The sequence below is a fragment of the Vanessa cardui genome, chromosome 17 (assembly GCF_905220365.1).
Source record: "Vanessa cardui chromosome 17, ilVanCard2.1, whole genome shotgun sequence".
In the NCBI taxonomy this organism is placed as follows: Eukaryota; Metazoa; Arthropoda; class Insecta; order Lepidoptera; family Nymphalidae; genus Vanessa; species Vanessa cardui.
In genome coordinates, this window is record NC_061139.1 from 8,999,071 (window position 1) to 9,013,175 (window position 14,105).

At 38.2% G+C, this 14,105-nt stretch overlaps 1 protein-coding gene across 1 annotated transcript; it reads right to left on the reverse strand.

The window, feature by feature from the left end:
- Window positions 1-12,851: 12,851 nt before the first annotated feature.
- LOC124537054 lies at window positions 12,852-13,603 on the reverse strand. Its single transcript, XM_047113767.1, has 2 exons — window positions 12,976-13,603; window positions 12,852-12,913 (listed from the first exon to the last, which is right to left on the reverse strand). Exons 1-2 carry the CDS (start codon window positions 13,601-13,603, stop codon window positions 12,852-12,854), a joined length of 690 nt encoding a protein of 229 aa, XP_046969723.1.
- Window positions 13,604-14,105: the final 502 nt, after the last annotated feature.

The window sequence follows — 14,105 nt, forward strand, 5'->3', positions numbered from 1 at the left end:
GACCACTGACAATGCTTACTAAATCAAACACAAAATTTGTCTGGAATGTTGAGCAAGAACAAGCTTTCAACAAAATTAAGAGTATTCTCGTTTCACGCCCAGTGCTAGCAATTTACAATCCATTATTTTTAACGGAACTCCACACTGATGCAAGCCAAATAGGAATAGGAGGAATTCTCCTACAACGACCAAATAAAGAAACTCCTCTTCGAGCTGTAGCATACTTTAGTAGACAAACAACCACTGAAGAACAACATTTTCATTCATTTGAGTTGGAAACGTTAGCAGTAGTTATGTCTTTAAATCGATTTCGTGCATACCTTCTAGGTATAGAATTTAAAATAATGACAGATTGTCATGCAGTAAGGCAAACTTGGGCAAAACGCGATTTGGTGCCTAGAATAGCAAGGTGGTGGTTGCAAGCCCAAGAATTTAACTTTGATATTGAATATCGACCCGGAACGCAAATGTTACATGCAGATGCATTAAGTCGGAATCCATTGGTAAATAAAGATTCGAGTCCAAACGATAATTCATTAAACATTTTCAAAATAAGTATAGATAATAAAATCACTAATAATAATCTAGAAAGTATACAATTCACCGATCCCAATCTCTACAACATTAAATGTATACTTGATAATAACTGCTCCGAAGCTAAAGATATAAAAAATAAATATGTTTTAAAAAATGGTAACATATATCGTAAAATCGACAACGAACTCCGGTGGGCCGTACCACATAATGCAAGATGGAAGATATGTCATATGGCACATGATGAATCTGGACACTTCTCACTGGAAAAAACCCTTGATAAACTTAAACGTATATAGGTATCGTCGTCGTGGTGTGTACGTGGTAGAAATAACTTAGTCCACAATTTGAGATATCACTCGTATAATACGCACACAATAAACACAAAAACAAGAAAAGTCAAAAGGTAATAGAGTACGGAAGAAATTTACAGTTCTAATAGACGGAGTATTAACATTAATTACGAAAACTAAACACGAAAACAATTAGACAGTACGGCTAGCAAAAAGTAAACAAATCGCATCGAGTGTGAGGTATCGACTAACTCCGTACGTATTTTGTACGCGGCTTACAAAATTATATCGCAGTGGCGGGTAGACGCGGAATAAATGCGTCGCTCGGCCGATCCGCCGCATACTACGGGTTTCGCCCGAGTATGCCTGTGAATTAATATTTATTGTGATATAAAAGTAAATATATGAAATATAATGTTGGTGTGTATTGTGTATGTGTATTATATTATTACATAAATAAATATAGAATAGAATATTATTATATATTTTATTTGTGTAATTGTGAAGTGTAATAAATAAATATTATAAATTAATAAACTAATTATAAATATAATAATGATTCGCCTACATCACTCCCCTCCAGAGGCCGTGTCTACGGACGATAGTAGTCCGGGAAGCGAACTCGTCTGTTGGAACGCGTGGTTTTGGGGTTAGGTGAGTCTGTCTGTCTGTCACTATGTTGTTGGGACGAATACGGAGATGGTGAGGGAAGGCTTAAATCGTCAGACAGTATATAGGCTGGCTTAATGCGGTCTATGGATACTGTGACGTCCTTACCCTTGAAGTCAATTTTAAAATATTTATCACCTCTCCGCAAAACTTTATGTGGCCCAGAGTAGGCGGGCTGTAAAGAGCCGCGTAGCGCGTCTTCTCTCAGAAATACGTGACTACACGAACTAAGCTCTTTAAAGATAAATGTTTTGCGTGAGGAGTGGTGCTGTGTCGGAACTGGTCGTAAATTCTCGACAAAGGACTTCATTCGAGCTGAGAATTCGGTGATGTCGGTGGTATAGCCTGGTACATTATGCCCGAAAAATTCTCCGGGTAGGCGGTGAGGCTCACCATACACCAGCTCAGCCGATGAAGCCTGGAGTTCTTCTTTGAAGGCGCTCCTTATGCCAAGAAGTACCAAGGGTAAAGACTCCGTCCAGTTCGTATCACCATGACACACTATAGCTGCCTTTAGCTGCCGGTGAAAACGCTCAACTAAGCCGTTGCACTGTGGGTGATACGCAGTTGTCTTGCGATGTTCAAACCCGACAGACTGTGACAACTGTTTGAACAGTGCCGACTCAAATTGCCTACCGCGATCGGTAACGATATCGGTAGGACAACCGAATCGGGACACCCAGCAGGAAACGAACGCTTTGGCTACTGTTTCTGCGGTAATGTCGATAATAGGGACAGCTTCCGGCTATCGCGTAAAGCGATCGACGGCTGTCAAACAGTATCGATAACCGTTTGAAGGAGGTAATGGGCCGATCAGGTCTATATGAACATGTTTGAATCGCGCTGAAGGTAAGGCAAGCGTGCCTAAGGGTGATGTAACGTGCCGGGTTACCTTCGTGCGCTGGCAGTCAAACATGCCTTAGACCATTCACGGCAGTTTTTCCTCATGAGTGGCCAAACGAAGCGTTGTGCAACGAGTTTAGCTGTGGCGTTAGGACCGGGATGGCTAAGGGAGTGTAGGCAGTTAAAGACTTGTTCGCGACAGTTTGCAGGGACAAATGGCCTGGGAGTCGGAGTACTGACGTCGCAGTACAATTCAGTACGACTACCAGGAATTGACATCTTTTCCAACCGGAGAGAAGTTTCGCCTCTAAGAACCCTTGCGAGGTCAGGGTCAGTGGTTTGCGACTTGGCAAGGACGTCCAAGTCAACTGGCATTTGCAATTCATCGACGCGGGAAAGTGTATCGGCGACTACATTGTCCTTCCCTGAAATGTGCCGAATATCTGTCGTGAATTGCGAGATGAAGTCCAGGTGTCTATACTGACGTGGAGAACAGTTACTTTTCCTTTCATGGAATGCATAACTGAGCGGTTTGTGGTCAGTATAGACTGTGAAGTGGTTAGCCTCTAGCATGTGGCGAAAGTACCTGATGCTCTGGTAAATTGCAAGGAGTTCGCGGTCATATGGTGAATATTTTACCTGCGAAGGACTCAACTTGCGCGAGAAGTTTGCTAGAGGCTGCCAGGCACCGTCCAGGTATTGTTGGAGGACTCCACCTATAGCCGTGTCTGAGGCGTCCGTAACAAGTGCCAACTTAGCGTCAGGACGGGGATGAGCTAGCAGTGCTGCCTCACAAAGGCTAGATTTACAGGCTTCGAAAGCTTTTAAAGAATCTCCCTTTATGTCGACCGGATGGGAAGCCTTCACAGAACCTGTCAGTAAGGCGTTCAGAGGAGCCTGGATACGAGCAGCGTTAGGCAGAAATCTGCGATAGTAATTTATCATACCTAAAAATCTACGGAGTTCCCTAACGGTTTTAGGTATGGGAAAGTCCAAAATGGCCTTGACTTTGCCATCCAAGGGCTTAGTACCGCTTTCCGATATACGGTAGCCCAGGAATGTTACCTCAGGCGCTCCGAAGACACACTTAGCCGTGTTGACAAGAACGCCGTAATTTTGCATACGGGTAAAAAGTTGACGGAGGTGGTCTTCGTGTTCTTCCTGGGTCCTGGAGTAAACCAAAAAGTCGTCAAGGTACGGATAGCAAAAGTCAAGTCCACGTGTTAGCTCGTCCACGAACCTCTGAAATGTCTGACCAGCATTCCTTAATCCGAACGTCATAAAAGGAAACTCGTATAAGCCGAATGGCGTTGTAATCGCCGTTTTCGGTATGTCCTCCTCAGCGACTGGAATCTGATTGTAAGCCTTAACCAGATCAATAACAGAAAAGTACTTACAAGCAGCCAAACTGTGCGAAAAGTCATGAATGTGACGTATGGGATACTTATCTGGTATGGTTCTCGCATTAAGCAACCTATAGTCGCCGCAGGGACGCCAACCGTTATCCTTTTTCGACACAAGGTGTAAAGGCGACGACCAAGGGCTGTCAGAAGGACGTGCCGTACCGTTCGCTAGCATTGTGTCGAATTCCTGTCTGGCGATTTTGAGCTTGTCAGGAGCGAGTCTCCTAGGTGAACATGACACTGGTGGGCCTGGTGTAGTACGAATGTGGTGTACAGTGTGATGTTTGACGACACCCGGAGTACCGGCGGGGCGAGTTATTTCAGGGAACTCCGCCAAAATATTGTGGTACCTGCTATTTCCGCCAGTGGAAACCTTCACACTCGTTACTAGGCAATTAGATTTAACTATTGAGGCTACAGTGCTGATATTAGTTAGGCTATCTGTTAATCTACGGTTACTGATGTCTACGATAAGACGATAGTGTGATAGAAAATCTACGCCAATTATAGCTTTCGTTACGTCAGCTACGACGAAGCGCCATGGAAAGGTGCGACGTAATCCAATATTTAACGTAAGATTGATATAACCGTATGTGGCGATAGCCGAACCATTAGCAGCACTGAGCTGAAAGGATGTCTTATGTCTATTTTCACTTAAGTCGCTAATTGGAAAGACACAAATATCACTACCGGTGTCGACTAAAAATTGTCTTTGGGTACTGCAGTCGGTAATGAAGAGGCGACCCGGAGAGCTTCTGCAATCATTGGTCGCCATCACTGATTGCCGGGGGCGTTTCCCGACGTGTAGTCACAGGGCTTGATGCAGCTCCTAGCCTTGGAGCCGAACTTGCTGTGGTACCAGCAAACTGGATACCGTCGATGACTTGAACTGGATCTTCGAGATTGGGATCGGTTGCGGTGTCTACTCGACTGTCTTCGTTCCCTTGGTCGAGATCGTTGGTTGACTTGGGCCGTGAGGGCACTGACCTGTTTGGTCAACTCCGCTACTTGCTGTGTCAACAACTCGATGGGCGATGGATCAACAATTGTTTCACCTTATTCTCCCTCGAAACAGACAGACGTTTTATGAGTTCTGCCTTGAGTCGATTGTAGTCAGGTGGGCCAGTGATTACGTCTTCTACTTCCGCGGCGTATTGTCTGTCTAACGTTGATAGGATTTGGTAAAATTTTGTAGCTTCGTCCGTTATTCCAAATAATTTAAACTGACCTTCCACTTGTGCAAACCAAATGGCCGGCTTTTCTGGCCAAAATGGCGGCGTCTTAATCTGGGCTGATGGCGGCGCGACCATAGTTACGTCAGCACTGTGAACTCGTTCCAGTTTCTTCATACGGCGCGGTCGCGTATTTACTTGCGACTCAGCTGTATCACTTCCACTACTCATCTTCTAAATGACGTGTACAATACGGGGTCACCAGTTATAGGTATCGTCGTCGTGGTGTGTACGTGGTAGAAATAACTTAGTCCACAATTTGAGATATCACTCGTATAATACGCACACAATAAACACAAAAACAAGAAAAGTCAAAAGGTAATAGAGTACGGAAAAAATTTACAGTTCTAATAGACGGAGTATTAACATTAATTACGAAAACTAAACACGAAAACAATTAGACAGTACGGCTAGCAAAAAGTAAACAAATCGCATCGAGTGTGAGGTATCGACTAACTCCGTACGTATTTTGTACGCGGCTTACAAAATTATATCGCAGTGGCGGGTAGACGCGGAATAAATGCGTCGCTCGGCCGATCCGCCGCATACTACGGGTTTCGCCCGAGTATGCCTGTGAATTAATATTTATTGTGATATAAAAGTAAATATATGAAATATAATGTTGGTGTGTATTGTGTATGTGTATTATATTATTACATAAATAAATATAGAATAGAATATTATTATATATTTTATTTGTGTAATTGTGAAGTGTAATAAATAAATATTATAAATTAATAAACTAATTATAAATATAATAATGATTCGCCTACACGTACTTACTGGTTCCCACGTATGAATCAGTTTGAAAAAAAGTATGTTAAGGCATGCATACCATGTGCATATGCGAAAGAAACCAGTGGACGCAAGGAGGGTTTTCTTCATCCAATACCTATGACACCTATTCCTTTCTATTGTATTCATATTGACCACTTGGGACCTTTTACTAAAAGTAAAAATGGGAACACTTATATTTTGGGTATAATTGACGGCTATACAAAATTCATCATCCTTAAGGCTGTACGCAATACAAAAAGTCGAACCACAATAAATGTATTACGGGATGTGTTTGGTCTATTTGGCGCGCCAAAATTACTTATATCGGACCGGGGTACAAGCTTTACATCAGCAGAATTCGAAGAATTCGCTCGAATGCAAGAAATTAAGCACATTAAGAACGCCGTGGCAACACCAAGAGCCAATGGACAGATAGAGCGCTATAACCGATCCATCTTAGCATCTCTGACAGCACTTACCAATGGAGACGAAAAAAATTGGGATACACATGTAAACACGGTGCAGTGGAGCCTAAATAACACCTTAAACAAGGGTATTGGAAAAACTCCATCAGAAGTCATATTTTGTAAGCAGACGATAAGTCCTAATGAAGCTCATATTCATGACCTCATGCTTGACCCAAAACTACCTAGTGTAGATCAAATAGCGGAAATTCGCGAAGCAGTAACACAGCACATTCAAGAAAAACAAAACGACATGACAGCAAGGTTTAACAAAACTAGATGCCGCGCAAAGACCTACAAAGAAAATGATTTAGTCCTAGTAAAAAAACAAGTCAACAATCCAGGTGATAGTAACAAGTTAATACCACGCTATAGTGGTCCATATCGAGTGTCTAAAGTCCTCGAAAATGATCGATATGAGGTGAGCAGCATTGAAGGATTTTCCAAAAGAAAATATGTTAATATTTACGCAGCAGATAAAATGAAGCCATGGATAACTTTCTCAGTCCCTGACAGTGTAGAGGAAAATAAGCAAAGCTCTAGTAGTCATTCGGAAAATTCGGATACAGAACCAAATTAATTAATTAATTATTTTTTTTTATCGAAGATGAATTATCCATATTAATCAAATGTATAATGTGCATGTATATAATTTATGTTATAAAATGATTTAATAAAGAAATCAGAATAATGAATCGTGATTTTATTTGTAACATAAAACATATTTCATTATTTTAAAATTGAATTTCTTAAGAGGTCGGTAACTCAAAGATATAATAAATTAATATTTAATATACTATATACATACTGCCGTGATATTTTTCTGTATGTTTCAGATGAATTCCTTAAAAGGGCTAGCATGCCGCTGCAGGTCGAAACGAGAGCGTTGTCATGGCTAAACAAAGATTTAAACCTAGCATGGTTGATTAAATTGAAGTATAGGTTTTGCTTATGGAACGAGAGGGTTGCCATAACAAAACCCAGTAGCCTAAAATGAATGTCTGGGGTCAGACATGGAGCCAGGATGGCCGAATGTTAGATATTGCAAATAGATGGCGGTAGTTTACGGTTAAAAGAAGTGCTAAGTTACACTGATAGATGGCAGCAGTGGGTAACAAAGTGGCGTTAGTAGTCAATAGTTTTGACAGTTGAAAATTAGAAACATGAAGACAACATTACAAGGCGGCATTACGGAGAGAAACGTGAACGAAGAAGGACCTACAATTAAAGTAGTAGTCCGTTGTTTGAAGCATATTGTAGTTATTTATAATTATTGCTAAAAGTATTTATTTACATGTAAAAGATTAAAGACAAATAAAGAGGAAAAGGAACAAGTGTTTTTATTAATAGAAAAAAGTTTGCTTATGTTCATTGTTGAATGCCAAATTTTATCTGAGAGAGACTGAGTTACAATCGAATTTATAATATTAGAATAGATTTCAACTTTTCTATTTACCTAATGTTTGACGACCTCCGTGGTCGAATAGTGTGTACACCGGTTTTCATGGGTACGCCACATCGACGTCCCGGGTTCGATTACCAGCCAAGTCGATGTAGAAATAGTTCATTAGTTTCCTATGTTGCCTAGGGTCTAGGTACCATCGTTACTTCTGATTTTCCGTAACACAACTTCTTTAGGTACTTACAATGGGATCAGGGGTGTGTGATGTTGTCCAATATTTATTTATTGATTTTATTAAGTAATTGTTTTTTAATTCAATTATAAGTTTTGTCATTTGTCTTTCCTTTTTTGAAACTGTTTTTTTTACATAAATGAGTCTAGACCTTATGCTATGTTACATGGATAAACCAATAATTAGAAACTTATATTGGTAATGATTCGTTAATAATTGTTAAATATAACATTGTTCTACGTTCTCTTAGTTCGTTGTGTATAGTCAGTTTATTGAGAAAAATATAGATTGTTTTACTTGATTTTTTTATGGAATAGGTTGGCGGACGAGCATATGGGCCACCTGATGATAAGTGGTCACCATCACTCATAGACAATGACGCTGTAAGAAATATTAACTATTCCTCACATCGTCAATGCGCCACCAACCCTGGGAACTAAGATGCTATGTTCCTTGTGTCTGTAGTTACACTGGCTCACTCACCCTTCAAATCGGAACACAACAAGACTGCGTACTGTTGTTTAACGGTAGAATATCTGATGAGTGGGTGGTACTTATCCAGGCGGGCTTGCGCATAGCCCTACCACCAAGTAATATTGTTTAAATATTGATTCTAATACTCTAGACAAAAATAAGGGGGCGCAAACTACATCTTGGTGCCCCAAGCCAACCTCACCTACCCGTGGTGTATCCTGCCGACCAGCAAACGAGGCTCTGGCGACTGACTGATGGCGGTATAACTATCAACAAAATAGGCGTAGCTAAATACCACAGGCCGGTGACGGGTAGCATCGTCACCGGTGCGAGAAGCTACGTCTTGCGATCGCCAACCCGCCTGCCCAGCGTGGCGATTATGGACAATTCCTTCATCTGCAGCACACACGCAAAAATAAATAACAAGAATAAATCTAACAATCATCCGAAGTGTAATGTCATGACTAAAAAAATCAAACGCATATTAATAATAAACGCGCGCAATATAGATATATAACAATATGTATATGATTTGATATGAAACAGATCCTACATATCGAGGAATCAAAATAGACATTGCTGACGATACTGCGAAGTGTTGACCAAATACAAAGGTCACGTTTGAATTATTTATCATTCAATGCATTGGAATTCTAATAACCGGCTCGTATATGGAAATAGCAGGACACGTGATCCTGTCTAAAGTTTCCGATGTTCACAATATGACACAGTAGCAACTTCAGAAATGGTTGTATCAAATTTGGAGTATATGCAACCAAGTAAGAAATTTAATAAAGCATACATATTCATCATGGTAGCTATTGTTGTGGGTAAAAATTAAAGATATATAACAATTGTGTATGGATAATGTTATAGTATAAACACAATAATGTAGTTATAAGCGATTAATTGGTGGGTAGCTGAGGAACTCGCCTCATCAAATATGAATTTTTCAAACGTCAGTTGTTTGTTCTGGTTTAAGGATGAGTAATCCAGTGTAACTTGAATTCGTAATGTAAAGAACGGTTAATATTTCTTACTGAACAAATGTCCATGTCGATGTCAATAATACTATATAATGTCTATGTTAGTGACCCATGTAGATAGAGAAAACATTTCTAAAAGTTGTGAACTATGTACGTTTATATCAAATAGTTCAGTGTATACAATAACTAGCAATGGTTTGGTTTTATTATTCCAATAACCAGAATTCTCACATATAGAAGCTAATTTCCGAATAACTGCAATAGTGTCACCGTTATCAAAAGACTTTGTTTGTAACAAAAATTTCGAAGCTAGATATTTTCTACGTAAAAACATCGGTTGTAAACACAATTCAGATTCCATCGTGTGTATAGGGCTACTCTTAATAAAACTTCCTATCATTCTCATTGCTTGGTTTTGAACCTGGTCTATTTTTTTCAAATTTGTCCTGGCACTAGTGTCTATTAAAAAACTTGCATAATCTAACCTACTCCGTATGATTGAGATATACAACTGTCTTAAGTGTAATGGATGAACACCCCAAGATGATCCTACTAATAATTAAATATATTTAAAAATTTCTTAGCTCTACTACATATTTCGTTAATTTGTTTTCCCCATCTTAATGACCTATCCAACCATAGACCCAGATACTTAACCGTTTGTACATTTTCAAGAGGGACCTCATCAATAAGAACGTTAACCTGCTGGTGTAATCTACGCCTTGAAAATAAACATATTTTACTTTTTATTGGTGATAAATCCAGTCCTAAGTTCTTTAACATTATGGATAAACTATCTAATGCATTTTGTAAAGTAATAGTCATCAATCTTAAATTTTGGCCCGATACATACAAAGCAAAATCATCTGCATACTGAGAAATAAAAACTCCTTCGATATTTTTACAGATAGCACTAGTTGCAACATTGAATAAAATTGGAGACATTGGATCCCCCTGCGCCAAACCCTTGCAAGTCCATCTTGTGACTGAGTTATTAGTTTGTGATTCTAATATAGTTATACGTCTTTCAATAAGATACTCCCAAATGTATCTGCATATAGAAGATCCAACTTCCATATCATCTAATATACGTGTAACCTGTACAATATCAATGTTATTATAAGCATTGTTTACATCTACAAAACAACCTAATGTTTGTTGTTTATTTGAAAACCCAATTTGAATTTGGCAAACTAATCTGACTAAATTATCTAAACAAGATTGTGACTTTCTAAAACCTACAGTGCTATTAGAAAATATTTTTTTTTTTTCAAAATGCCACTCAAGACGCCGTGTAATAATATTATGTAACATTTTACATAAACAAGAAATAAGCGATATTGGTCTTAAAGATGATATATCACTTGGATCACGACCCGGTTTTGGGATCGGCACAATCTTAACTTCCCTCCATTGTGGTGGAATTTTCCCTTCAAATAAAAGTCTATTAAAAATATGAATTAAAATTTGCTTATTAGGAAAATGATATATCATCGAATATGAAATAGCATCAATACCTGGGGCCGTATCTTTAATTTTTAAAATATTGTTTAGTTCTTGTATCGAAATAGGGGATTCTAAATAACTATTATGAGAATGAAAATTGGGCGATTTTGGTAAAACGTAATCCGGCGTTAACTGTTTTAGGAGCATGCAAGCTTTTTCCCAATCCAAATTACTTTTGCAACTCTTGTAACCTTTAAGCCATTGCATTTTCCGCCACATCTCACCACTAGATAGGACTTGTGAAATAGTACTGCAGAATTGTTGAAACGAATAGGCTATTGCCCGTCTAATAAGTTTTTGAGCATTCGTGACTTTTTCTTTAAAATTACTTAAATTTATCGGTGTAGGATTCCGTCTAAGCTGTGCTAACGCTCGCCTCCGTTCAGCCACAGCTTTAGATAATTCAGGTGACCAATAAGGTTTCGGTCTGAATTTAGACGTGGGATTTTCACAATACTTGATCACAGGGATCGATGCGTCAGCCGCTAAATTAATCAGTTCCACAAAATTATCGTATATTTCTAAAATATCCCCCAAAATGTTAAAATTTTGTAGCTTGTCGTGTAGTATCTTTCTATATTTTTGCCAATCTGCTTGTATAAAATTACGTTTTTTAAAATAAAAGCCTGTTAATGTCATATCTATAGAAAAACAAACCATTAAATGATCCCTTCCTAAGCTTTCATTTATTGTATTCCAAGCAAAACGGAGAGCAATATCAGGGCTCGCAAATGTGATATCCGGGGAACTTTTCTGCCAATTATTTGAGGTAAATTTAATTCGCGTTGAATCTCCGTTATTAAGTGAAACATAATTATATTCAACAGAAGCGTCATATATTTGAACACCCCTACTATTTTGTTTAGACGACCAATTTAAATGATGTGCGTTGAAGTCCCCCCCTATAATTGTTTTATGAGACAATTTTGAGAATAATAACTTCCAGTCGCAACTAGACGTGTTAATATTTGGCGGACAATATACTAAAATCACATTTTCTAAAAGACAACAGTTAAAAATTTTAATATGCAATGCTTGTATATGCCGGTTAGGTAAAGTAATACTATTACACTGCCCTTTAATTGATTTATGAACAACAACAGCGATTCCTCCGTATGAGTCATCACGATCCTGCCTATAAACATTATATGAATTAATTTTTAAATAACTGCCGGGCTGCAACCAGGTCTCAGATATTAAACAAATATGTATTTTTTCCTGAAGTAAAATATTTTCTAAAGCATATAGTTTCGGTCTTAAGCTTTGAGCGTTCCATTGCAATAATTTAACTTTTATTATTTTGTTATTGCTATCCACTGATAAATTTACTGATAAATTCCAAAATACAACTCATATACGGCCAGTCAGAAATATTATCAACCACCACAAGAATAACCCATTCAATACAACATTTAATAGAATTTTGAAATTTTTCACATAAAGTTAAATTTTTAATAAATAATATTTCTTTCAAACGTGATACAAGCTCGCTAAAATGCACCTCGCTTTTATTATTATTTATGTTACTATGGTCATCGTTATCAGTTGATCTGTGTGGAGTGCAGTCCGGCTCAATACACCTGTCCCGCTCTGACTCATTCATTTTACTATTTGCTGTTCCGACTGTGTTTTTGACCTTGCTATTATTTTGTTGTGACTTAGTTCGCTTCGGAGTAAACAAATGTGAGAATTCTGGTAAGATTGGCGTATATTGATGCGTAGTAGATTCTTCATTTTGCAGATGCATAAAACTATTTGAAGTAATAATATTTTGTTTTTCCTCGTTTTGTTTTATTATTTGCCGTGATTCCGGTAATGATTCTGGCCGCACATATAAATTACGCGCACTCCGGTATGAGCAGTTAAACTCTGCCATTAATTCCCGTAACCTTTTTTCTCTTAAATAAATAGGGCAGTTCCTATTCAGCGCCATGTGATTACCATTACAATTAACGCACTGATATTCTTTAACTTCATAATTTTCATGTGAACCGCCACACTTAGGACAAATAATCACCCGAGACGAACATCTGGCTTTAGGATGCCCGAATTTCCAGCATCTTGAGCATTGTGTGGCCGGGAAAATGTACGGCTCCACCTTGGTACGCAAATTATCGATGTATACATAGTCCGGCAAGGAGGAACATTTAAAGTCAATACGCGCAACTTCACTAGGTATCCATTGGCCATCCTCATTTCTCCGTTTAAGTCTTTTTAAAGCTAGGATCTGTATGTTATTAGGACACTTAATCGCATCTAAAACCTGACTGTCAGTTAGTTCAAGGTCCACATTTCTTATAATTCCATGAGTAACGTTAACTTCTGACTCTCGATACACTCTCCAGCCTTTCTTTTCAAAATCCGGGCAACTTATAACTTTGCTAGCGTAGTCATCATTTGGAACTTCCAACTTAATTCTATACGGATTAATATATTTTATTTTTATTATTTCGATAAAGTTGAGTGATGTAAATAACTTGGCAATAGCAAATTGTTTTGGTAATTTTTCTCTACTCGATATAAAAATTTCAGTTCTAATTTGGCCTTGTTTCCTAATCTTCTTTTCCACCTTTGTCCATTCATTATCTTCTTCCTCTCTGCCTCGCTTTATCGGTCTATCTAAAGTGATATTTTCTTTCTCTTTAACGTCCTCCTCCATGAATACATGCTCATAATTTTTCTTATTGTGATCCATTAGAATTGGCGATATCCAACCAAGTAATTCTTCGTCCTGACTCATGTCTGAGTTTTTCTCCTTCTGCTCACACTCACAATCATCCGGATCCATACTTTACAATCTTTGCGGAAACCTGCATAGCAGGCCCGCCTTAATAAACGTAAACAACTAAGATAATTAAATACGTTAATTATACTCGGAATAATCGGTCGGCGCGTGCGACGTACACGAGTACCGTGACAGGAATGAAGCTCTTGGCATTAGACACTGGGTTATTGGTAAATTTTTGTAGTATGACTTATATGACCTAATTTATATAATATTATTAATAATGTATAGAAGGAAAATTATAGTAAATAGTAAAACTAATTTATAAGTAAACAAAATATACTTAATATATAAGTAAGTATACTTATTTCTAAACACCGATACAATGATTCCAAATAAAATAATTAAGTTAAGTTATATAATAATCAACATAACTATTACCAAGTAAAGTAAGTTCAGAGCACCGATAGTACCGTATTTAATACTAAAGCGCTTCTGATCAGTTGAGTCAAATACACAACTGTGTTATAAAACCGGAACTTAATAAAAAAACATTATCTCTCTC

Excerpts from the sequence above, each read along its gene's own strand:
- LOC124537054 (XM_047113767.1), bottom strand. The coding sequence starts at position 13,603 with ATGGATCCGGATGATTGTGAGTGTGAGCAGAAGGAGAAAAACTCAGAC. Across the intron at positions 12,914-12,975 it reads GATACCTAGTGAAGTTGCGC|GTGGAGCCGTACATTTTCCC; the intron begins GTATTGACTTTA and ends TTGCGTACCAAG.